Here is a 26570-nt window from a genome sequence, read left to right as displayed (position 1 = left end):
GAGATTGGGTTTTACCATCTTGGCCATGCTGGTCTTGAACTCCTGACCTCATGATCCACCTGCCTTGGCCTCCTAAAGTGCTGGGATTATAGGCGGGAGCTACTGCCCTGGCCTGCGATGGGATTTTATGCATGTGGTAGATTGTCAGATATGGACTCATGGATCACGCCAAATCACACGCCCATGCCCTTAAGTGGTACTCTTCCAAATTGACTCTGGGCCTGGCACGTGACTTGCTTTAGCCAACAGGACGTTAGCGAACGTGACCCAACAGGAGCTTGAAAAGCCCTTGGGCTTTAGGGTTTGCTTCCTCTGGCTGCCCTGAGACAACTTGTGATGAAGCCCAGGTGAGCCTGCAGGGCTGGGGAAGAAATCCTGATGCCTCCAATTCTTTCACTGTTACTCAGTGGGAAAGAGTGTATTGAGTCAAGCATATTTCTAAAGATAGTTAACATCCGTCAGCTGAATCCTTCAGGAGCTTGATTAACTGCTGTTAGAGGCGCTAAACTTTGCTATAAAAACCTAAAAATAAGGGACACCATAAGACAATTGAGACTTAGTTTATTCCATGTTTACCTTGAAGTTCCTTTGAAGGCATGTGCTGTCGGTTACTAATAGGGCTATGTAGAAAACTCAGTGACAAAGTGTCTTTTTTTTTTTTTTTTTTAGAGACTGAGTCTCGCTCTGTCACCAGGCTGGAGTGCAGTGGTACAATCTCGGCTCACTGCAACCTCCACCTCCAGGGTTCAAGTGATTCTCCTGCCTCGGCCTCCTGAGTAGCTGGGACTATAGGCATGCGCCACCATACCCAGCTATTTTTTGTATTTTTAGTAGAAACGGGGTTTCATTCACCATGTTGGCCAGGATGGACTCGGTCTCTTGACCTCCTGATCTGCCCCCCTTGGCCTCTCAAAGTGCTGGGATTACAGGCATGAGCCACCATGCCTGGCCAAAGTGTCATTTTGACCTAGAGGACTGCAGGGGCCACGAGAATCCAGCATTCCCTGGGGTTTACTGGCTCAACAGCAGCTCATGGATGACAAGGCACAAACCTCATCTGTGTGTGTCCACGTTTTGACAAAGAATAGTACCAAGAACAACCTTTAGGTAAACAGACTCCTCAGCACTTTTTGCTCCCTGAATTGCTGTGGGCAGCAGTTTTCACTTCAGTTTCCGCCTTTCCTGTGGACAAGCTGCAAATCTAGAGTGAAAACTCTATTGTGAAATCCACTGTTGGGCTCATTTTAGACAGCAATCAGGCAAGCTGGTAAGTGTGTCTGTCCTCCTCTCTACCAGCTGCACTTTTTAGAGCCATGGTTTCAGACCACTTGGAGGGCCTTGCACACACGTGCACAGTTGGGTGCAAAGTCACAGAGCTTAGTCTTGGGAAGCCAAGAGGTCATGTGACCCATCCTTCATCTGGACAGATACACTTAAGCCGTCCCTGAAGGTCCTTTATCTTCTTCTTGGGGGAAAAAGCAGATTGGGTAATACACTCGGGGCTCCATCTGACCTTTGTCAATAGGACTCATTTTAATGATTACCATTACAGAAAGGACGTTGGTCAATCCCCAGAGATGCCTAATCTGTGAAATGAGGAGGGTTGCAACAAGAATGTGAATAGAGTACTAACACCCAGGAAGTGAAAATACTAACCTCAAACTCCAGTGTAAGCATTTTGGGGATATGTGTAGTGATAAACAAAATACACAGTTTAATAAGACCTGCCCAAATAGCAATCTTTATATTCATTCCTTATCTCCTTTGCACGTGAAATCCCTTGTTGGTTTTAATCTCTATTTAATAGCTTAAGACCTACTGACAACTCTTTACTATGATCCAATTAATAGAAGAAAAAAGCAGCTTAAGGACAAATTATGACTTGAAATGGTGATTTATGAAGGCATATTAAGGCAGATCATGCAAAGTAAAATCAGCCAAAGAAAATCAACTGGTGGAGAGCTTGTTGAAGCAAATTTAAAAAATAATAATACGGTTAACTAAAGTCTAATTTTTTAGAAAAAAAATACTATCAATCTGTTTCCAAATATGAATTCATCTAATGCTAAAAACAAAAAACAGACACATACAAATGCAGTTATTCCTCTCACCCATAAGAGTGAGTGGCCTAAGCCGGGCGTGGTGGCTCATGCCTGTAATCCAAGCACTTTGGAGGCCAAGGCGGGCGGATCACCTGAGGTCAGGAGTTCAAGACCAGCCTGATCGACACGGTGAAACCCCGTCATAAAAAAAAAAAAAAAAAAAAGAGTGAGTGGCCTATTGAAATTGTTAAGAAAGAAAAAAAAACTCCTAAAATCTGAAAATACCTGGTGTGTCTCAAACCATGACAAGAACACAGTGCTAAATTTAGCAACTATAAGGCTACCATCAGCCTAGCCAACGCAGGTGTTAAAAGAACTGAATTATACAATGGATTGATCTGCCTAGGAAAGTTCTCAGGTCTGTCCTTCAGCCTAGTATTGCTTTGTGCTAAACAAACTGCCCTCTGATCTGCCACTCCACGACAAAGCCCATTAAAGATCCTCAGACTCCGGGATTTTGGTGGATTTCTTGCGCAGAGATTGCAGTGAAAAGGCCGTTGGAGAAAGAGGTCTGGATTCTGGAATATGCTCCATTCTGTATTTTTCAATGTAGGGTGAAGCTACTTCCCAAACCTGAAAAGCAAGGACAAAACAAAGTTGAAATATCGACGACCTTGTTTCCACATGCTATTAAACATCAACTTCATCCAAAGTCAAAACTTCCTCTATACATGACTGGACACACAACTGCTGTTTGCTTGCTTTTATTCTAAGCCATTTGACACATGACCTGTGTCAATTAGTCTTTGGTTGCCTAAAAGACTTTAAATATACAAAGCCCAAAACTTTCTAAAGTCATCATAAAGATTTTAAGCTGCATACTTTTCCAAAGCAAAACAAACCAGCAAGCAAATAACAAAACCCAGGGAATTCAGTGTGGACATAGTGAAGGATCATTGCTCCAGGGTCTAACAGGATGTGTGTTTGTGTGTGTGTGTGTGTGTGTGTGTTTTCTTTTTTTGTGAGACGGAGTCTTACTCTGTCACCCAGGCTGGTATGCAGTAGCATGATCTCAGCTCACCGCAACCTGCACCTCCCAGGTTCAAGCAATTCTTGTGCCTCAACCTCCTGAGTAGCTGGGATTACAGGTGGGTGCCACCAGGCCCAGCTAATTTTTGTATTTTTAGTAGAGGTGGGGTTTCACCATGTTGGCCAGGCTGGTCTAGAACGCCTGGCCTTAAGTGATCTGCCCACCTCGTCTTCCCAAAGTGCTGGGATTACAGGTGTGAGCCACCACACATGGCCTGGACCTGTGTGTTTTCTAAAGCAAGCCTTAAACGATAAAAGGCAGTGAATTGAATTTCCCTGTTGTCCTATTTCCATGCCACAGGTGCTCTGTTCCTTTGTCCCTGCTACTCAAAGTGTGGCCTGTGCCCCTGAAGTATCAGCATCACCTGGGACAAGCCAGAATCTTGGCCTTTACCCCAGACCCACTGAATTCACACCTGCATTTTAAAAAGATGCCCAGCAGATTCATATCCACATTAATGTTAGAGAGACACTGACTCAGATCCTTGGTTACTTTTTACCTCCCACTCACCAACCCATTTGTTTATTATTTATTTATTTATTTATTTATTGAGACAGAGTCTCACTCTATCCCCCAGGTTGGAGTACAGTGGCGCAATCTTGGCTCATTGCAACCTCTGCCTCCCGGATTCAAGCGATTCTCATGCCTCAGCCTCCTGAGTAGCTGAGATTACAGGTGACTGCCACCACACCTGGCTAATTTTTTTTTGTATTTTTAGTAGAGACGGGGTTTTACCATGTTGGCCAGGTTGGTCTTGAACTCCTGACCTCAGGTGATCCACCCGCCTCAGCCTCCCAAAGTGCTGGGATTACGTAACAATTAAAAATTAAGAAACAAGCCAAAGGGCCAGCTTGCCTTCTGCTCCAGGAGCAGCCTATGTGCTGCCTCGATGTCCGGGGCCATGAAGCGATCTTTTATCCAGGGCCTACAGAGAGAGCACAGCCACACATCAGCCAAACAGTAAACCCTGCCAAGGTTCACAGTGCTGAAATGATGTAAATTTCAGACCTGTTTGAGTTTACCTTACAACAGAGCGTACCAGGTCATAGACCTTCTCCAGCGGAGTGGTTGTTTTCAGGGGACGTAGAAACTCTATGCCCTGGCAGGCTGCAAGAAGCTCGATGGCCAGCACTGAAACAAGAAATTCCAAGAGGGTATCTGATGAAAGTCTGACTTCATGCTTGAAGAACGTGGATTTCCCAAAGTTGACAGCCATCACCAGCCAACTAACAGATGGTTTGTTCTCTGTCTATGGGTAGAATGAAGTTGCTTTGATATTTAGTTGACATTTTAATCTGTTTTCTAACCCCTTGACTGTATCTTTAATGCTGAGAAGGGGAGAATTGAGACATTTACCTGAATAATTACCAGACCTGCACACCTACCCAGGAAGCTGCGCATTCGTCTGTGTTAGCAAAGTCTTCCATGTCCCCTGTTAACATCCTCTAACCAAGGTTTGCTGGCCAAGTTTGGGTCATGTGGGTAGGGAAGGAAGTCAGAAAGAACAGCTGATCCTCATCTTGAGCTGCAGCTCTATTATATAATTGTATGCATTTCATCAAGATGCCTTACTTCTCGTGGTTTCCAATTCCATAAGAATTGCGGGGTGGGGATATTGGACTAGAAGATGAAAAATTCCTTCCAGATCCACAATGAATTCCACAAGTTCATTCTCTCCCATTGTGACCTGTCTGCACTCACCAGAGCTCGTAATGTACTTCATAAATTGAAACACAACAAGTCAAATGTTTTTAATACTCTATTTGAGTTAACCACCTAGACAGTCTGATCAACTTTAAGCTTCTAAACGAATTTTCTTGTCAAATCATGGAATCCAGAGTGATTTAACCTTGAATTGTATTTCAATAAAAACCTCTTCATAACCTAGACTGAGACAAATATAGAGAAATACAGATTTCAATATTCAGAATTTATTGCAGGTATGGCACATTTAATAAGTGTTCTTAGCTAAAGAAAGACAATACACAGATTCCAATTTCTAGAACTTCTGCTTTAGTGGGCTTGAGAGCCTTTAAGCTTGAAGGCTTGAAATGGACATTACAGAGTTAGTTCCCGGGCAACTAAAGACTCACTTGCTCATTCACTGACTCCTTCAAATCTTTGACAGAGGTCTATGTGCCAAGTATTTCAAGCCAAAGAGAAGAGCAAAACTCAAAGCAACTTGAAATTTACATAAAGGTGGAAATAGGAAACAGTTGTCATCCATCTTGATCAAAGAAGTTGAGTGAGGAGTTGGTGGGTGAGAAGAGATATTATTCATGTAAAGCCACTTAGATGACTAGAATAAATCCTGGCTTATTGCCAAACAATGGCCCTATTCCCCAGTCCCACACTTTACAGGTATTATAGAGATCTGACTAAAGTGGCATACTCTTAACTCACAGAGACTTCATTTTGACATAACTTCCACAGAAGAACATACGAAGCAATCTTGCAGATAAGTCCAATAAGTCATGAAGATGCTAGTTCATTTTTTGGAATCAATATGGCAGCATAGCAGAATGGTTAAGACAGTGAACTTGAACCAACTGCCTGAGATTCAATTCTAGCATTGCCATCTACTAGCTGCATAACCTTGAGCACATTATTTAACTTCTGCCTTGGTTTCCTGTCCTATAAAATGGAATAATAGTACATACCTTTTTGGGTTATTGTTCAGGTTAAATGAATTGAAAGATTGAATGCACACAATAAATGTTCAATATGTGTTGGTGATACGATGTTACCTCAAGAGAAGCATGGTCTGGTAAGTAATGTCAAAGACCAGAAAAAACTGCAAGATAAATGTAAAACCTGTCAGGAAAACCTTACGTGGCTACCTCTGCAACATTTGGTTAAATGCTCTTTGTTGCTATCTATAACCAGCAGTTCTCCCTGAGAGTAACCAAGAGCCATTTAAAAAATCATTTTAAGGAAAAGAAAAGAAAACAAGGGGACCCATCAGAAGGAGATGGCAGAGGCTGGATTTGGTGTCTTTTGAAGGCAGGATTGATTTGCTAATGAACTGGATACAAGACAATCGATAGATAAGGGTGACTCTAAGCTTTAGACCAGAGCAACATGTTCAATAGAGAATCCATGTGAAGAGTAAACATAAGGAACACATTGTGGTGGATTGATAATAATGAGTGCTAGGCCAGGCGCGGTGGCTCCTTACTGTAATCCCAGCACTTTGGGAGCTGAGGCAGGAGGATTGTTTGAGCCCAGGAGTTTGAGACTAGCTTGGGCAACATAGCAAGACTCCATCTCTACAAAAAATAAAAATATTAGCTGGGCATGGTGGCCCATGCCTGTGGTCCCAGTTAGGAGGCTGAGGTGGGATGACTGTTTAATACCAGGAGGTCAAGGCTTCAGTGGGCCGTGTGCACTCCAGCCTGGGTGACAGAGGGACACCCTGTCTCAAAAAAATAAAAAAGTGCTGGCAAGGATGTGGAGAAATCACAACCCTCAAATACTGCTGGTGGGAACATAACCTGGTGTAGCCACGTTGAAAAACAGTCTGGAAGTTCCTAAAAAGATGAACATAGAGTTACCATATGACCCAGCAATTCCACCCTAGAGAAATGAAAACATACGTCCACACAGAAACTTGTCCATATTCATAGAGGACTATTCGTATCAGCCAAAAGGTGGAAACAAATCAACTGTATGACGGGATAAACGAAATGTGGCATCTTCACATAATGGACTATTATTTGGGTATAAAAAGGAATAACGAACTGATTCATGCTACAACATGAATGAGTCTTGAACACGTTTTACCATTAGAAGGAGCAAGGTTATATGAAAACTTAGAAAAGGAAAACATTGCACTAGCTGAAAAAAGCCAGACACAAAAGACCAAGGGATTCCATTCACCTGAAATGTCCAGAATAGGAAAACAAACAAAAACAAAGAGCGACAGAAAGTAGCTTCGGACGAGGACTAGGACTGGGGAGTAGGCAGGACAGGGAGGTCAGAGCTGAAACACAGGAAACACGGGTTTCCTTGTGGGCTGATGCAAATGTTCTAAAATCGATTGTGGCAATGGATGCACAACTCTGTCAATATACTAAAACCATTAAACTGTACAGTTTAAGTGGGCGAATTATAAGATACGTGAATTATATCTCAATACGACCATTACCAAAAAAAGGACTCAACTCTCACATTTATCTTCAAATTGAGATATTCTTTTATCAGCCATCTGCCTCCAATACTATTGGATAAACTTAGAGAAAAATGCCTAAAGGAAAGCAATTTCTCTTTCTTTAAAAAACAAAATAAACAGGACTGGCGTGGCGGTTCATGCCCGTAATCCTAACACCTTGGGAAGCTGAGGTGGGTGGATCAATTGAGGTCAGGAGTTCCAGACCAGCCTGGCCAACTGGTAAGACCCTGTCTCTACTAAAAATACAAAAATTGGCTTGGTGGTGTGCACCTGTAGTCCCAGCTACTTGGGAGGCGGAGGCAGGAGACTCGCTTGAACCTGGGAGGCAGAGGTTGCAGTGAGCCGAGGTCGCACCACTGCACTCCAGCCTGGGTGACAGAGTGGAACTCTGTCTCCAAAAAGAAAAAAAAAAATTCCACAAAATAAACAGCAATTAAGATAGCATAGCAGAGAGAGGCTGGCCTAACACAACTTTCTTTATGAAGTATCTTTGCTAAAAGGGTTGGATCCAAATCTTACCACGTTCTTAGGGTCAACTGCAATGTGCATGAAATGCATGGGACAAAGAACAAGTTAAAAGTGATATCACAAGGAAACTAACAGGTCAATCCAGAATATCAGTCTTTCTCCAGAAAAACTAACCTGGGTTTCTAACTAGTCAATGACATAAAAAATAAAAATTTAAAAAAGAAGAGAGGGGGGGACTATTCTAGATTAAAAGACTCTTAAAACCATGACAATCAAATTTGAAACATGGGCCTTGAATCCTGATTTGAACAAACTCACTGTAAAGACATTAATGAGGAACATTAGAATACGTGTTTAGTGGTGATCATAGGATTTATTGTTGAATTTTGTTGGGTGTGATCACGATAGATTAGAAAGCATTCGTACTTAAGAGAGAAAATATGTAGAAATAAAATGATAGAATGTTGAGGATTTGCTTGAAAGTAATTTGAGAAAAGAAAAAGAAAAAAATGAAGCAAACGTGCTGTCGAATAAAGGTGGGGTGTGTGAGAGTTCATGGTATGCTTCTCTCCACATGGAGGATGTTTTAAAAGTCTCATTTAAAAAAAACAAAAACACTTTGGACTTTGGGAGGGTGAGGTCAGGGGATTGCTTGAGGCCAAGATTTTGAGACCAGCCGAGGCAACACAGCAAGACCCCATCTTTACAGATAATTTAAAAATTAGCCAGGTGTGGTGGTACATGCCTGTGGGCTCAGTTATTTAGGAGGCTAAGGAAGGAGGATCACTTGAGCCCAAGAGTTCAAGGCTGCAGTGAGCTATAGTCACATCACTGCGCTCCAGCCTGGGTGGCAGATAGAGATCCTGTCTCAAAAAAAAAAAAGAAAAAAGAAAAAAGACAAGACTCCAAAAAATGCCAGCCAAGGGACCAGCTAAGTTCTGCATGGCTGTTTCTTAATCTTTAGCGAAGATCAGAATCACCTGGAGGGTTGGTTAAACACAGGTTGCTCCCCTCTCATCCTGGAGTTTCTGAATTAGCCGATCTGGAAGGAGGCCTTAGAGTCTGCCTTCCTAATAAGTTTCCAGGTGATGCTGATGTTGCTGGTGGGAGACCCCACTCGAGAACCACGAGCACAGTGGTCTATCAGGGAGGCCCACCATCCTGCACTCATCGGCATTACCTTGCTCCACGTGCTCAATGACCCTGAGGGCCTTCCTCGCTGCCCATCCTCCCATGGAGACGTGGTCCTCCGTGGCCGCGCTGGTGGAGAGGGAGTCAACAGACGAGGGATGGCACAGAGCCTTGTTCTCAGAAACTGCAAGAGACCAGTGCCAGTTAAGAAACGTTCCTCATGGGAAGAGCTGCCAAAAGGACCTGTGACTTCCACAGAATCTCCACAGCCTGGGATACCCTCTTCAGAAGATCTTGGCCATTATCCAAGCACCGATGGTGGAAAGTTGCTTTGGGAAAAGGAAGCAGGTTGTTTTTTTTTACCCCAAGTGAGGACTCTAAAGCAATAGTGAGTTCTGAGGTAAGACCAGGATGGGGGAGCTGGGAACTCTAATATAAAAAAGCCGAGCTGAAAACCTGGGAGGCATTTAGCATGCCAGGGAGGCTAGGGGAGAAAGAGACATGATGGCCATTTTCAGGAGCTTGAGATCAATTTTGTTGTGTCACCAGAATTCAGGCGTGGCATTTAGGGACTGAGGCTGGACTCACAAATCTTGGGCAAGAAGATTTAACACATTAGACTATGCAAGGATGTTGTACGTGGATGTTCTGGGTTTAAACAGGGGCTCAATGACTGCCAGAAATATCTGGGAGGTGCGGGAATTCTAGGGAGCACCAAGGCGCGGGGCTCTCAAGCTTTCCTGTGCACATGAATCATTCGGGGACCTTGTTATAACAAAGCTACTGAGCTTTGGGTGGGGTCTGAGATTTTGCTGTTCTAACAGACTCTCAGATGATGGCCATATTGTTGGTCTGAGGACTATACTCTAAGTAGCGAGGACTTAGATTATGAAGTTCCCTCGCCCTAGCTTAGAAGTCAGGAAAGGTCAGACTCAAAGGCTCTTCTCCTCTTTCTCAGGCTTTAAGAGTGGTCGTGAATGAAGCTTCAGTTGTTTTCTATGCTGTATCTTTCTATGGGATCGTATCCTGAGATGATCTCGCTTTAAACTAGGGCCATGCTAGTTTGTCATGGTCATCCTGGTTTCCCAAGGACTTTCCAGATTTCAGCACTGTAAGTCCCAAGTCCTTGGACCCTAAACTGAGGACTAATGGATAAACAACCTGTGGTGAGGCTTGTTCAGAAAGATAACTTACAGGGGCCAAAAAAAACCTAATTTTACTGCAATGAAAGCAAGCCACACAACCTCAATAGGCAGCTTGGGAAATTAAAACGTATTCAAATAAGTCTTCCCAATGTCCATCAGGTTCTCTAGAAATCAATGACTACTCCCCTATGACCGTGTTATTGTGAGAAGTTTCTATCTCTTAAAGGGGTATTTTATTAATAAGCAAGTGAGCAAATAGAACATACTGGGTCAGAGGAGGTGAATTTAGTGGCTCTTTGTTGGTTATTTGTGTTGGTTGGGAATAATATTAATAGCAACTAGTATTTATTGAGTGCCAGTATTTACGATGTGCCAGGCTTTATATGCATCAATTCACTTAATCCTCCAAACCACCCCCTTAAGTAAATGTATCATCTCCATTTTATGCAGGTGTAAACTGAGGATCAACAGGCTAAAGAGGCTCACACAGCTCGTAAATGGCAGCACTGGGCTTCTGACCTAGTGTCTTTGCACATAATGACTCAGGCTATCCTGCCTTTCAGCATAGAGTTGTTTGATAAAGTACAGAATGCCCAGTTAAATTTTGATTTTAGATTAAAAACCCAATTTTTGTAGTATAAGTGTGTCCCAAATAATTCAAATTTAACTAGTCATCCTGTGTTTTTGTTTGTTAAATTTGACAACCCTATTTTAGGATTAAGTATTGATTAAAATGAGATCCTCATTAATCGAAGTCAGAGCACATTTTTGCATGCCAAAATTCATGGGTTTGAATTCTGCTTTACATCTTGCTAGCTGTACAAGACCGGGCAAGTCGCTTAACTCTCAAATCTTCAGATACTCATCTATAGTTACAATAATGGCACTTAGCTTGGGTGACAATTGTGACAATTAAGTGAATGAACATAAATGAGGCCCTTAGCCCTGTTCTGATGTGTTAATCTGTCTCTTACAATTGTGAGTCAGAAATCATCTGTATTGAAGCTCAATCATCAGAGAGGGAATCCCGCTTCTTATAAGCATTTTTTGTATGTTGCAATAATATCTTTTTGTTTTTAGTGGTTGGTGTATCTAGTGAAATGTATCCAAAGTTTAATTATAGGTTGGTCCAAGTTTCACCATTAACTATAAGCATCTTAGTCTTTTTCTGATAGTCTTCAAATGAGATTTGAAAAACTACAGAGGCAAAGTTCATATGCAATGTCAAATTGTGTTCCACAGAGAAATTATCCATTACAGCCTTATCCATTACCATTATTATATTGAAATATAATAAATATAACAATATAATGGTAATTATCCATTACCATTATTATATTGAAATACCATTATTATATTGAAATATAAATAATTGAATTATTATATTTTAGCATTACAGTATTAAAGTTTTTAAAATATTTTTTCTGAAAAATATGAGCGTTAACCTGTTACCTTTGCACTGAGAGAGCTAGGATGCAAATAAAAGTGATGAAAAGTTAGATCTCAGTAACAGACCACATTTGATACTTGTAGGTGAAATGGAAAGACCCTTAGATGGACAGGCATGTGTTCTGGGAAAAGGGTGATGTCCTTACCGAGGGCTGCTGCCGTGCAGTGGGCTATCATGAACCCAGAGTTGAGACCACCTTCAGCCACCAGGAAGGCAGGCAGCTCACTGAGGGAGGGATTGCAGAGCCGTTCGATTCTTCTCTCGCTGATTGCAGCAAGTTCATGGATGCCAATGGCCAAGTAGTCTAGGGCCTGAAAGAGGGTCTCCATTCAGTCAGCCTGTATTGGAATGTGCTTTCTGGGTCAAGAGCAGTTCTAAAAAGCTTACTTTGGCCGGGTATTCACCATGGAAGTTTCCTCCAGAAATTGTCTCTCCCCTGCTGGCGAAGACCATCTTTCAAAAGAGGTTAAGGCTTGAAGATAACGTTTGCTGGCCCATTCAAGTACAACCCCTTCCTGCCCTCATTTTAATGTGGAGGGGGCAGTCCATGTACAAATGTGGGGTGGAGGGAAAGAAACAAGTCTTCCTGCAAGAGACATAAAGGGGCACAAAAGAAAAAAAAAAAACAGCCTTAAAGGCGGATTACATACACCCAATTGGAAGCAGAAGGAATGTGAACCTTGAAATGATGTTTTCTCTTGAGATTAGATTCTCAAGCACCATAACTGTACTGACCTGGTGGTTAGTACCTGCCCTCAAAAAGTGTATAACCTGAAACTAAAAACAGAGACCAAAAAATCCGTTTGAAAACAAATTCTGTTTCTTCAATGGGCACTGCAAACTTGGGTTCCATAGAAGAATCTGTTGAATGGAAAACTCTGCTGTTGAGCAACTACCAAATGTCTGGAATGCTCAATTTTGGGAAAATTTTCAAATTCTTTATTCAGTAATCTGGTGACAGAGTTCAACAGCAGATGGCGGCCAGTATGTCCTCATGGATCCATTTTAAGTAAATGACAAGTTTAGATTTGCTGAATATTATTACTCTCAGAGATAATTATTTTTTAAATTTTTCTGTATTACTCTGTTGCCCAGGCTGGAGTGCATTGATGCCATCTCAGCTCATTGCAATCTCTGCCTCCCAGGTTCAAGCAATTCTTGTGCCTCAGCCTCCTGAGTAGCTAGGATTACAGATGTGTGCCACCACACCTGGCTAATTTTGTATTTTTAGTAGAGACAGGGTTTTGCCATATTGACCAGGCTGGTCTTGAACTCCTGGTCTCAAGTGATCCCCCCGCCTCAGCCTCCTAAAGTGCTGGATTTACGGGTGTGAGCCACCAAACCCAGCCTGAGATAATTCTATTCTACCATGCGCTTTACTTTTTACAGCAAACACCCAGGCAAAGGCAGTAACAGATCCTCCTTCCTGGTTCTAAAGAACTAATTTTTATCTCCTGGGCTAAAGAATATTCATTACTTATTAACTGAGAACTTGCTGTGTGCAAGAAAGGTTCTGACTTTGAAAGAGCTGAAGATGTATGTGTTACGTTAACCTCATCAAGTGTGGATTACTCTGTTCTGCACGTCTAACTGTGAGCCGACTGGGCCTAGCTCCTTGGACCCAGGCTCCTCTCCATTCTCTGAATCCCTGTGGCAATGGAATTCTGCATCAATTTAGAACTTAAATGTGTTTTATTGTTCTCAGGTTGTTCCAAGTTTGTTTGTTGGCTATTAGACTAAAACAATTAGAATTTCACTCCCATAATATTCATCATGTGTGATGGGGCTCTGTATCTGCAATAGAAAATGGAGAAACATATTCTTTCAGGTAACGCCACTATTGCAGGAGAACTCCCAAATATTAGCCTATTGGAAATTTATCAATAATTAGCATTTTTTTTGAGACAGAGTCTTGCTCTGTCATCCAGGCTGGAGTATAGTGGCATGATCTCAACTTGCAGCAACCTCCATCTCCCGGGTTCAAGCGATTCTCCCACCTCAGCCTCCTGAGTAGCTGGAACTACAGGCTCATGCCACCACACCTGGCTAATTTTTGTATTTTTAGTAGAGACAGGGGTTTCACCATGTTGGCCAGGCTGGTCTTGAACTCCTGACCTTGTGACCCACCTGCCTCAGCTTCCCAAAGTATTGGGATTACAGGCATGAGCCACCGTGCATGGCCAATAATTAGCAATCTTTAATTGAAAAAAATAAAGGACTTTTAGTTGAAATTCTTGCTGAGGCAAGTGGTAGCAGAAGAATTCAGTGAGGAATTATTTATCCCCTCCCCCATATCCAGTAATTGAATGGTAATTTCTAAAAACACTATGACATACCCTTTAAAGACATGATGTCAATGAAGAATGGATACCTCTTCCCTATAGTGAAAAGACTCGTACATGAGATAAGACTACATAGAGTTCATAAAAACTACTATTCCATTTGGGGGATAGGGTGGTGTTGAGGTAAACGGAGAGACCCACAATTCCTGAGGCTTATTTAGTGTGTGTTTGACTGAACTGTAAAACAATGTGAGAGAACATAAAACACACTTTCTGAAGTAAGCTTGTGTGAAAGCTCACTTTTCCCACGAGATGTACGAAAACCATCTCACGGGAAACCTTACACAGCTATCACATAACCCTCTGCTAGCCCAAGGCGTGACCTGCTTTCAGGGCTTCTGATTCAGCACTTTCTCAGGGATTCAAACTGAGGGATGTGGAATAGGAAAAATAGATTCCAAAGGGGTTTGTCTTCCGAAGCAGTGCTGTCTCCATGAAAACTTTGCCAGTGTGACTCCTGACTGATCACCTCAACATCTGGGGAACTAAGCCATCATGGAACCTTCCATAGCAAAAACCAGATGGCTCTGAGATCAGCCACACCATTAGGAAGACAGGAGCTCCATCCTTGAGAAATGCAAACAGTCTTACTATTTCTCTGTACAAATGCAAAAGGACTAATTTGAGTAAAGTGAAAAATAAAAACTCAGGATGGGGGCTGTGTGTGGTGGCTCACACCTGTAACCCCAGCACTTTGGGAGACCGAGGCGGGTGAATCACTTGAGGTCAGGAGTTCAAGACCAGCCTGGCCAACATGGCAAAACCCCATCTCTACTAAAAATACAAATATTAGCTGGGCCTGGTACTGCATACCTGTAATCCCAGCTACTCAGGAGGCTGAGGCAGGAGAATCTCTTGAACCTATGAGGCAGAGGTTGCAGAGAGCTGAGATTGTGCCACTGAGCAATCTGGGAGACAGAGTGAGACTTCTCTCAAAAAAAATAAATACCAAAACCTCGGGACGGGGAAGCCATAACATAATCAATACTTTGGTAAGGGTTTAAAGGCTGACCTCTGTGTAGCACAAACTGCTCTCACTCGAAGCAGAGAGGCCTGCATAAACTGTCCAGCGCCTCTGCAGTTACATTTGTGACCTAGATCTTCATCCTTCCACCAGCAACCTCGGCAGTGGGTTTTAGGGCAAGTGTCTTCAGGAAACACGTCAGCCAGTGCTGGAAGTAGCTTCTTGAATCTTGAATGGGTCCATTTTGAAAGTACAGCATGAGGGTGGGGAGGGATAATGAGGGGAGAAATACTAGATATAGGTGATGAGGGGATGGAGGCAGCAAACCACCTTGCCATGTATGTACCTATGCAACAATCCTGCATGATCTGCATATGCACCCCAGAACCTGAAGTACAATAAAAAAAAGTACAGCATGTTAGACTTGGAACCTGAGAATAAGTTCCCAGGTCCACCTCTGCCACTTACCACCTCTGACCTGAAGAAAGTCGCTTAACCTCTGGGCCTCAGGTACTGATTCGTTTACTCTGTGAAATGGAGCAATGGAACTGAGAAGCTACACGAAATGATTGCTTCAGTAGATCCTAAAATTACCAGCTGCAATTCTATAATTGCAGGTTAGTAGACCACCAAAAGATACAGGATTATCTGTTGCGCTGTTCAGTTCTGTGGTAATGATGTTCTTCACAAATGCTATTGTATCATTCACCACACCATGGACCTAAAATACAATCAAAATAAGATATATGACCCATTTGATTACCTGAAGAGTGCCAATATTCTGTCTTTCCTGGGAAAGTGGGAACAGATCTTGTCTTAAAAGAATATAGAAGATCTTATCTTAAAGTTATAACTATGGAAATTATACTCTGTTCATTTCGAATGTGAAGAAAATTTTGTTACAAATCTTTTGGGTTTTCACTGAAACTAATTAGAATAAATTCATGATCATTTGTATTCACTTTAGATCAATCTATAAAAGGCAGCATGGTGTAGGAGGCAGAATGCCAACTCTAGACACAGGCGGATTCATTCCCAGGTTAGTGGTAGGACTTAGGCAAGTTCCTTATTTTTATAGTTAAAAGAGAAGGCCAGGCATGGTGGCTTATGCCTGTAATCCCAACAATTTGGGAGGCCGATGTGGGTGAATCACCTGAGGTCGGGAGTTTGAGACCAGCCTGACCAACATGGAGAAACCCCGTCTCTACTAAAAATACGAAATTAGCTGGATGTGGTGGCACATGCCTGTAATCCCAGCTACTTGGGAGGATAAGGCAGGAGAATCGCTTGAACCCAGGAAGCAGAGGTTTTGGTGAGCCGAGATCGCGCCATTGCACTCCAGCCTGGGCAGCAAGAGCGAAACTCCATTTCAAAAAATAAATAGAAGAAGATGTAGAAAACAGACTTACGGCTTTTTAGAAAAAGCACTTATGGCTTTTGAGAAGTACATAAAATAATGCAAACAAATTCTTAGATGTGACTCACAGATTACTCAAATCGTAGCTATTATCCAAGGAGGAAAAGTTCATGAAGCATGAAGGTCTCACATTAGAAAATGCTCACATATAAGGCAGCTACCCTCTACCAAACCCAAAGACACCCACAGTGCTTTAAAGCAGCACCTGCCTTCTGGCTTCTCCCAGAAATCAAGGAAGTAATACTCTAGCTATGTGATCTTGGGGAAGGTACTTAACTCCGTGCCTCAGTTTCCCCATTGCAAAATGGGAGAAAGAGGATCTTTCTCATAGTTGGGCAGATTAAATGAATTAATACATGAAAGAGTGATAATGGTGCCTGTCACCTGGAATCTGCTATCATTATTAAAATATCAGGGAACTCTTACATCAGGAGTTATTCTTCTAGCAGATCTAATTTGGCAATTCTTTCCCATAGATGTTTTTGATCTATTGTTTAGTAAGCTAGCTAGAAAGATAACTTGCTGAGTAAAGGGAGATAAGGGTATTTATTCTAGGGAGGACTCTGTATTACACCATAGACTGAAATTTGGCACGGACTGAAATACTGTTTATTGCTAATTACGTATGGCAATTAGCCATATGTAAATTATACATCTGCAATACAGAATGCCTAACACCAACCCAGGTCATTCATCTGCATTTTTAATTTAAACTTAAGCATCACAAGTTCATTTATAATTGTTTACATTGCCCATAAAATGCAAATAAGGTGTAACCATTACTGTGCACTTGAGTTGCAAAATGATATAATTAGACTTTCCTATAAACACCTCTGACTATCTGGTTAAAGTTTTAACAGGGAGAACAAGTACAACTCTATTAACTTGTTATCATAATTTCATTACTAAGAATTTTTAAAAGTTAGGGCACTGAATCAATGTAAGAGGTTGACTGGACTGGGTGAGGTGGCTCACACCTGTTACAATCCCAGCACTTGGGAGGCTGAGGTGGGTGGATCATTTGAGGTCAGTAGTTTGAGACCAGCTTGACCAACATGATGAGACCCTGTCTCTACTAAAAATACAAAAATTATGCACGATGCATATGCTGGTAGTCCCAGCTACTTGGGCGGTTGAGGCAGGAGAATCACTTGAACTTGGGAGGTGGAGGTTGCAGTGAGCTGAGATCGTGCCACTGCACTCCGGCCTGGGTGACAGAGTGAGACTCTGTCTCCAAAACAAGAGGCTCTCTGTTGGTTGTCTGTCTCACCAAAAAAAAAAAAAGGTTGTCCTCTGAAAGTAGGTTGAGCAATCAAAAGAAAACAAATAGTTCACCTTAGAGAATAAAAACTACAATAATTGCACACATAAAGGTAAAATATACATAACTTTTCATAGAGACAGTAAGAAATTTGGACTATAGTTGACCATGACATGTTTTTCTAACACTTTCCTGCTTTAAAATTTTTTATCCTGAAGCTGGCGAAAGAAAAGAAACTTTATTGACATTTTTTAATTGATTCGTTTGTTTTCACCTGTGGACAGCAGCGCAAGGTGTACGCATCCTGGACGCGATCACAGAACCTGTGACTCTCTGTGGAAGAGGTGGAAGAGAGGAGACAGATCATGTTACTGATTGTTTCCACAAAACCCATAACCAAACAGGTCACTCCTATGAACATGCCCAGACCTGCTATTTCTGATGGGTGGTGATCTGAGTCCAAGAGTGACCGAAACCGAAAAGCGACTTCAATTTGCCCACGGTGAGGACGAAGAGCATGAATGTCTAAAATTGATGAAGGAGAAAAACTCTGAATAATTCCATTCATTTATTTTTTAAAGATGGGGGTCTCACTACTTTGCCCAGGCTGGTTTCAAACTCCTGGGCTCAAGCGATCCTCCTACCTTGGCCTCCCAAAGTGCTTGGCCTCCCAAAGTGAGCCACTACACCAGGTCGAGTAATTCTGATATTAGAATAAATGACCATCAGCGGCTCAGAACCATCAACAGTGCTGACACAGCCCTCAAAAATCCCAGGGGTCCTTAGCCACCACTCAGGATTAGAAACTTAACCCCAAAAGCACAGTTTTCCGTATTGACTTGATTCTTTCTACTTTAAATATCTGAGAGCACTTATGGCTTTTGAGCTCAACTACATGTTGAGCCCACTGGGAATTCCACTCAAGACACTGGGCCTACCTTAAAGGAATGGGGCCAGTGATAGAAGGGAACCCGACAGTGGCCTAATTTAACTCAGTCACTTTTAGACCGTGTTCTGCCCTTTTCGTATTATAGTTGGGGGGTTGTTGAAATTCACTACTTTCTAAATAAGCTATGAATTCGATAGTTTTTCTTTCTTAATTTTCTAGTCAGGACCAACCCTAATCATACTCTAGTTCTAAAGTCCTGTGAAAAGATTCCTAAGACAACACAGAGCTTGACACACCCAGATCCCCGAGTGATCTGAAGCAGGTCACTCAACTCCTCCCAGGGTCTGTAAGTTGTGGTTCTTTCAAGGATCTAAGCTATCAGCCATAGCTTAGATGAAGATGCAGCACACCGGGTATGCCATAGGCACTTGGGTTTTTTCCTTCCCTACCACCTGCCCCCACCACTCCTGTGTCTAAAGGTCTCAACCACCCCGCCCCACCAGCTCTGGTTGAATGAATAACAACCGAAAGGAAGAACCCTGCTGACCAGTGTCGAAGGCTTTGGTGGTACCCTTCAGCACCTCCAGGGTCAGGGCTGCCACAATGTCAGCCTGCCGTGCAATAGCACTGGCTCTCTCCACAGCTTCGCAGCCCAGGGACGTGATCATCTGCGTCCCGTTGATGAGCGCCAGGCCCTGTGGGGGTAGAGAGCAAAGTTTCCTACTGTGGTTATTGTAACGAACCTACATACCAGTGGATTTTGTGTCTTTTGCTTTCATAGGAGAAAAATTAGCCAGTCAGCTAATGTTTATGTTTTCTAAAGTACAGGACAGTAATGCTTTTTGAAGCCCTTGAAGCATAAGTACCATCATATGTGAACTTCTTAGCACACATCTGGCAAACGAAATACTCCTTAAGTATCCCCATTCCCAAAGCAGCAATGCAGCTCTGGAGTGTAGACGGCACATAAAATCTTTAGTTCATTAGGTTGCATTTCTTCTTTAAATTCTTACTGTGATAGATGAGATATCCAAAAAACCCAATTCTGGTCCAAGACTCTTAGCTTAGAGCATTCTAAGGAATTTTGGCTGAGAACATCTCTCTCTTAGAGATCCTAACAGAACTTGATTTGAAGTTTTAAGTTCCTAAGAGATCTCCTATGCGTTGTGGCATGAAGAATCTTCTTTCTTTTTTGAGACAGGGTCTTAGTTTGTTGCCCAGGCTGGAGTGTAGACTCCTGAGCTCAAGTGATCTACCCATCTCGGCTTCCCAAAGTGCTGAGATTACAGGCATCCACCACCATGCCTGCCATAAAGAATCTTAAATTCTCATGGTGGAGGTGCCCCTTCTTCAGTGATCAATTTTAAACATGCAAGCTGCATTTAAACCATTGAGACTGACATTAAAACTGAGAATTGTGCATAAATAAAGATGTATGCACTATGAACATATTTTCCTTGAGTTTCCTTACCTCTTTTGGTTTTAAAATAACTGGTTTCAATCCATGGGCTTCCAGGACCTATAGAATGATTGAAAATATGAAAATGGGTATCAAATGAAATATGAGCCTATTTCCAATATCATATGGAATCCAATAATAGCTCTTTACATCCAAAAATCCATCTTATAAAAGATGAGACCTGTAGGAACTGGCTCTATGTTCTCTTGTCTATTCTCTAGTTCTGTTCTTGAGTCAGGAGAGCAGACTTATCTTTCAATTAATTTCTGTACTTAAAATCAGGGGCTCCATTGTCTACAGAATCAACCCAAAATTTTGGTTTCTAGGTCCTTTGTGTTCAGCTTCCACCTTAGCGGTTCACCTTCTCTACTGCTGCCTCCTGACACACACACATGCATCTGTGCCACAAGTACAGCTGGTGTCCAGCCTCGGGTAGTCGCTGCAGATGGAAGCTGTGATAAGTCTTACGTATTTAGCATCAGCCCAGCCACTCTTTGGAGACCACATCTTCCCTTCTCCAATTAGCCCGAGAGCAAGATGAGAGAGTGGGGCAAGGTCTCCACTGGCACCGACGGTTCCTTTCTCTGGAACATAGGGCAGGCAGGAGGCTGGAGAGAAGTAGGCAGCAGTTAGTTCAAGAGAACTGCACTCTGACTCTCTTTGCTTTGCCAGTGAGCGCCCCCCACCCTCCGCCCCGCCTCCAGTATCTATCACTTGATGGCATAGATACCTGGGGAAAGATAATTCCTCAGACCCAGCTAATGTGTAAGGGACCTGGATGAATTGCTATAGAAAGAAAAAGAGGAGTGGGGGTGGAGAGGAGGAAGAGAGGAAGGAAAAGAGGAGAGAGGGAGGAAGGAAGGGCTGGAGGGGAGAGATGGCAAGAAGGAAAGAAGGGCCGGATGCAGTGGCTCGTGCCTGTAATCTCAGCACTTTGGGAGGCCGAGGCGGCAGATGGCTTGAGCTCAGGAGTTCAAGACCAGCCTGGGCAACATCGCAAAACCCTATCTCTACAGAAAAATGCAAAAGTTAACCAAGTGTGGCGGTAAGTGCCTGTAGTCCCAAATACTGGGAAGGCTGAGGTGGGAGAATCACTTGAACCCAGGAGGCAGAGGTTGCAGTGAGCTGAGATCGCACCACTTCACTCCAGCCTGGGCCACAGAGCAGGACCCTATCTCCTAAATAAGTAAGTAGAAGGAAGGAGGACACTTCTGGAAGCAAAGCCCTCAACATATGCATGCTCTAATCTGCCCTATTACTTCCACTTGTAGAAATTTTAGCAATGTATCTTAAAGATGCAATCAGGAACTAGCTGGTTTTTTTGTTTGTTTTTTGTTCTGTCACCAGGCTGGAGTGCAGCGGTGCGATCTCGGCTCACTGCAAACTCCGCCTCCCGGGTTCAACCAAGTCTCCTGCCTCAGACTCCCAAGTAGCTGGGACTACAGGCGCGTGCCACTGCACCCAACTAATTTTTTGTATTTTAGTAGAGACGGGGTTTCACTATGTTGGCCAGGATGGTCTCGATCTCTTGACCTCGTGATCCGCCCACTTCAGCCTCCCAAAGTGCTGGGATTACAGGCGTGAGCCACCGCGCCCGGCCTAGCTATTTTTTTTTAATAGTTCATTTGTTTATGATAGGAACAAAAAGTTAGAAATTCTCTAAATATAAAATTAAAGGACATTCATTTGACCAAATTTAGCCATTCAAAGCTATTGGAAAATGTTTGGTGACATTGGAAAAGTAATATAAGTTGTTCCAGAAGAAAGTGGTGCTACCAAAGCGTTAACAGGGGAAGAGAAGTTATCGGCAACTACTCTTTTCATTTTGCCAATCACCCAGTCTACCACCCCACTGCTCCTTATCAATGAACACATACTATTTTCTAAGAAATTCCCAAAAAGCTACCAAAAAAGAGGCTTCATTCTTCTGAAATAAAATCAGATTTCTGACAGTGGTGTTTTTTCCAACTGTTAAATAATATCAGTAGAGTATGGCAGTGCCGTCCACAAACCAGCTTCTGGCTCATAGTTCACCTTGGGGAATTCTCGGAGGTGCCGTAGACTCACCCATAAAGTGCAGGTGGGTTCAAGGTTGGAGTGTTACCGTCTGGGATTTTAGGGCTATGTAGTATGGCACACCAAGGTAGGAATAGAAATAGGTGTTGGAATCACTATGGTCTGTTCAGCACAGCCCTACAGATAATAGATTGTTCATTCAAATTGCTCTCCACTCCTTGGCATATCTTATTTATGTGTCACTTGCGTCCATAACGTGGGAACTCAAGAATGTGTTTTGTTCTTTATGACTGCCTCAGCTCTGCTTCTCCTCCTCCTCCCCCACAAAGAGTTCTGAGTCTCCACTGACCTAAAAGCTTGCCCTTATCTGTGAGAAGGGACACTACCTCCAACCACTGCAAATCTGGTCTCCACGTTAGAATTTTCCTATACCAGAAGAAAGCTCTAAAGAGGTGAGTTCCATCATACCCTGCCACTACACGGCTTCATGATTACAAGTGAGTCATTAACCCCTTTGCATTGCTGTTCTACCCTTGCAGGAAGTTGGATTTTAGTGTGCAAGTCTGGCTGTTTGATCACCTGGGGGGCGTACGATTTCAGATTTTCTGGCACCAGCGAGAACTATTGAATTGGTCTTTGAGATGGACATCAAAATCATGATGCAATTTTTTTTAACCATATTTGTGCACCACTGAATCCAAGGTTCTTCTAGTCAGGCTTGAACGTAAGGGCAGACTTAAGGGTCCTGTTCTAGTCTTGAAGATGACAAATGCTAGGGAAAGGGTCTTGTCGAATAAGTTAAAGTTCACAGGAGTAAGCATCTCTGATCAACCTTCTCCTCTTCCCCCATCTACTAGCCTTATTTTCCCCAAGCACATTTCCCACTCATTTCAATTGTTTCATGCTTTCTTATCTTGGATGATTCCTCAGCATCTGGTCAGTCAAGTCTACCCTGTGGTACATGCCCAGCCTCCACAGAGGTTCCGTGTGGGGAGCCATTGCATTACCATTAAACATTTCGATAACTTGTTTGAGGGTCTCCAGCGAAATGCCACTGTATCCTTTGGCTAAGACATTGATCCTTAAAGCCAGGAGCATCCTACACCTCTCAGGAATTAGTGGTTTCCCAACACCTACAAAACAGAATTGATGTTTTCTCCAAGAAAAGCAAACTCCTGTCTCCTGACAACCTCCCTTCCTCAAATCTTCCCCAGATGCAGTCCAGACTCTATCACCTTCTCCTCTCAGCTCAGGTAGCTGGTCTGCTCCCCCTCCTGCCTGTCTGGCTTGTCCCAGCCTCATCTTCCTGACAAAAGTTAAGACCCCAGTTTTGCCTTCTCAAGTCCCCTTTTTGGGAAGCTTCAGTGAACCCCTGACCTCCCACTCACCTTTAGCATCCAGCGTCCTTAGCACAACTTCTTTACCATTTGATGGGCGCTGATTGGTGACAGTCTTTCCCATCTCACTATGCCCATCCTACCTCATTCTCTGAGTTCCAGGCTTTATTTCCTTTCCTGAATGCACCACTCTCTCCACGGGATGGGACATGTGTTCTTGTCTCAATCCCATCCCTCCACCTGGCCCATTCCTTTTTCTGAGGTTCAGCTGATTCTTTCTGCATCCCTTCCCACTTCAGCCCCTCGTTCTTGAAATGCTGTTTCAAGAAACTAGCTGTTTGTGACTATTACTGGATGACTCACACTGTGCTGTGCTTTATTCGTCTCATCACACGAGGTCAGGAGGCACCCAGCGCTCTGACTTACCTGAAGAATGTGAGCGTACTAAGTTGACCTGAAGCTCCCTGCAAGAGAAAGGTAAAAACCCTCTTAAATACCTTGCAGTGAGAAAATATTCCCTCAGCTGGGAAAATGAAGGGAATCATGGTCAAATCCCTGGAGGGACAGAAGGAAGGCAATGGAAGAAACCAGGCAGCCTGGGTTTTCAATACCAATTCACATGCAAGTTAACCCAAGCCTCATCCTACTGATCTGTAAATTGGGGCAGATGTGAATTATTTCCCTTGTTGAAAAATATTTTAAAGATGGGGGTAGGTGGAATGCAAAAGTATGTGTGTTTCAAACTTACTGTAGCTTATTGATGGGAATTACAGTTCTGGCAAATTTCCCAAAACCCGTTGTAATACCGTAAACAACTAGGATAAAAGCAGACATTATACAGTTAGATGCAGGGATTTTTGTTTGTTTATAAAAAAAAATTATAAAAAGAGAAGGATACCTGTTTTCTCTTTTATGATGCTATCTATGACCTCCCTGGATTTCTGCACCCTCTTCTCAGCAGTTGGGGTAAGCTAGGAACATGTTGGTCAGAACTGAGCAGGTTAAAGACTTCCACAGGCAGCAAAAATGGCCAGAGGCCACTCCACCCTTCCCTCCTATACCTTTATTTTGTAGCGTCCCTTTCCCAAGTTGACCAGATCCTCTGTGGTCAGACTGTCTCCATCTAAGGCGATGTACTACACAAAAGAAGGGGATCTCAGTGAGTCTGAACAGCTTGATTATTCTAACCAGAGTAGGGACACCTCCAGCAGAGCCAAACTGATGCTTCAGAGACCTGATCACTGCATGAAACATGAATGTGCTAAATAAAAAGGAAGCTTGCATAAGAGGAGGCTGAGTGGTGCAAAAGCATAATGCCTTTCCAAGCCCCCTTTCCCTACTACAGAGCTGGGTAAAGCCCTGTGGTGTTTGTTAGCTTGTTTGTTTGTTTGTTTGTTTTGAGACAGTCTTCAACCCAGGCTGCAGTGCAGTGGCACAACTGCAGCTCACTGCAACATCCACCTCCCAGGTTCAAGCGATTCTTATGCCTCAGCCTCCCGAGCAGCTGGGATTACAGGTGTTGCCACCATACCTGGCTAATTTTTGTATTTTTAGTAGAGATGGGGTTTCACCATGTTGGCCAGGCTGGTCTCAAACTGCTGACCTCAAGTGAACTGCCCACCTCAGCTGCCCAAAGTGCCAGGACTACAGGCATGAGCCACTGTGCCTGGCCAGCCCTGTTCTAATTGACAGTGTTTACTCAGAAGTTTTACTGGCCTTCCTCCCCCTAAAATAAGGGGCCTGAATTTTCTTAAGAAAAACAAAGTGGTTTGAAGTTTACCTTTTCAGGTTCCCGGTACTTGCTGTATCTGTTTCCAGGTGAAGGAATATCTAGGGTGGTGTGGAAAAACCCCAGCCCCACCATCTGCAGGAGCCGCCCCCAGAGCAGATCAAGGAGCCTGTGGGAAAGGATACAGGTAAACTCCTTCTGGCTGAGATGGAATGAAGTCGGGAGACATGGCATCGCCCTCTATAACTAAAACAAGAATGCACTGGAGACTCGTTACAGGCCACATTGTACAGCTGCACTCCCCCTGTTAAACCAAGAAAGGGCCCATCAATGGCCCATGAATTCTATAGAAATGGCTGCTTGAAAACCACTTCAGATGGTTTCATGTGGTCTTAGCATCTTTATGTAGGAGGAGAGCAAAAAGCAGAGAGGTAGGTGTCAGGGCAGAGAACAGGGGTTTAGATGAAAGTTCAAGACGGAGCTGCCACTTGCATCCCCATTCCCAGCTTTATTTTCTTTTAAATCTGAACTGATGCCTCTATGCTGCTGGCCTCCAGTCTGGGATGGAGTGGGGGGTTCTTTTGAAAGGCAAAAGGACCTTCAAAATGATTCAGTCACTGCAAAGGGATTCAGACCTGCAGCCTTGAATACCAGTCTAGTCTGTTACTTACTAGCTGCCGGAGTCTGGGTAAGTTACCTCCTCTCTGATTTCTCCATGGCTGTCAAAGGTGGGGGAGAATCCTACTCATCTCACAGGGTTGTGTGAGGACTTAAAATCCCCGGAGGCATGGCACGCACCTGCCCAGAGCCAGCCTTGGCAAAGCTTGAGTTCTGCTCATCATTTTCTCTGAAGTAGGGGTTCAATGCATGCAAGGACTAAGCCAGGCCAAAGTGCACCTGCTTGCGGCCCTCTCCTGCGGCCACTCACCCACTTCCACGAACTCGTTGTCCTCTAGGGCCACCTCGAGTGGGTCCTCGTTGTCCAGCAGGCCCAGGCCCTTGCACCGGCGCACGAGGAAGTGCACGTCATCAATGGAGGCGAAGCCACCATTGTCGGGCTTGTTCTTGATATAGCGCCTCACGGCCTCGCGGCCCAGCCAGCCCACGGTGAGCTGTGCCTCTGGGCAGGGCACGGCCAGCCATTCCCCACGGACGTGCACTGTGTACCTGGGCATGGCTCCACTGCAGCCTGCAGCCTGAGGTCCTCAGCTGGTGGCAGTCACGGGAGGGAAGAGCTTTATGTAGGAGCTACTACCGGGGTGTGGTCAGCTGGAAGGACAAGGGTAGACTTTCAAAACACTCCTCCTCCTTTGCTTTTACTCATTCATGCATTGGACAAATATTTATCGAGGCCCCCAGTGTCCCTTTGGTTTTTGCAGCCCAGTGGGGGCAGGAGCAGAGGATGCAGGGGGGTGAGCTTCCTGTCCACCTGCCATCCAGCCCTGCTGCCAGAAAGACCTGGGGTCTCCCACTTTGGGAGGTGCTGTTCTTGTCCCTGATGGCACCTACCTGCTGCTGGCCCCCTTTCTTCAGGGTCCCCAATTTCTCCCTCTGCTCTTGTTTCTGTCTGTGTTCTCCTCCATTGGGGGCAGCTTATAAACACCATGTTCCTGTCTTTATCTGGAATTACTCAACTGTAAAATGTGTCCTGCTGGCCAA

General features: G+C 43.7%; 2 protein-coding genes across 3 annotated transcripts in view; one reads left to right on the top strand and one right to left on the bottom strand.

Moving 5' to 3' along the window:
• AMDHD1 (amidohydrolase domain containing 1) overlaps positions 1-2233 on the top strand; it is a 31467-nt gene extending 29234 nt beyond the window's left edge. The window contains exon 10 of the mRNA XM_064376853.1: positions 670-2233. The gene's annotated coding sequence lies outside the window, so the exon portion shown is untranslated. The remainder of the gene's footprint in view (positions 1-669) is intronic.
• Positions 1510-26511, bottom strand: HAL (histidine ammonia-lyase). 2 transcript variants are annotated; one of them, XM_012469304.3, is made up of 21 exons: positions 26421-26511; positions 25840-26180; positions 25097-25157; positions 24963-24990; positions 24244-24318; positions 24081-24153; positions 23931-23997; positions 23609-23646; positions 22853-22978; positions 20298-20437; positions 19842-19889; positions 18918-19065; positions 17911-18006; positions 17756-17814; positions 15444-15524; positions 11885-11950; positions 11643-11808; positions 8952-9086; positions 4155-4263; positions 3988-4057; positions 1510-2675 (listed from the first exon to the last, which is right to left on the bottom strand). In XM_012469304.3, exons 2-21 carry the CDS (start codon positions 26084-26086, stop codon positions 2535-2537), a joined length of 1974 nt encoding a protein of 657 aa, XP_012324727.1. In that variant the 5' UTR covers positions 26087-26180; positions 26421-26511; the 3' UTR covers positions 1510-2534. The 2 variants fall into 2 exon arrangements, with proteins under 2 accessions (XP_012324727.1, XP_012324728.1); XM_012469305.3 differs by having other exon boundaries at positions 2588-2675; positions 4172-4263.
• Between the last annotated feature and the right edge of the window lie 59 nt (positions 26512-26570).

Source organism: Aotus nancymaae, unplaced genomic scaffold, assembly GCF_030222135.1.
Source record: "Aotus nancymaae isolate 86718 unplaced genomic scaffold, 86718_ANA_hifiasm-v0.15.2.pri h1tg000016l, whole genome shotgun sequence".
In the NCBI taxonomy this organism is placed as follows: domain Eukaryota; kingdom Metazoa; phylum Chordata; class Mammalia; order Primates; family Aotidae; genus Aotus; species Aotus nancymaae.
Note: the sequence above shows the minus strand (reverse complement) of the source record. Positions and strands in the feature narration are given on the sequence as shown.

Coding starts and splice junctions, on each gene's coding strand:
- HAL (XM_012469304.3), bottom strand. CDS start 26,086: ATGCCCAGGTACACAGTGCACGTCCGTGGGGAATGGCTGGCCGTGCCC. Junction 18,007..18,917: donor CACCAAAGCCTTCGACACTG/GTCAGCAGGGTT, acceptor CATCAATTTTAG/ACATTCATGCTCTTCGTCCT. Junction 11,951..15,443: donor ACAGCGCAACAGATAATCCT/GTATCTTTTGGT, acceptor CTCTTTTGAAAG/ATGGTCTTCGCCAGCAGGGG.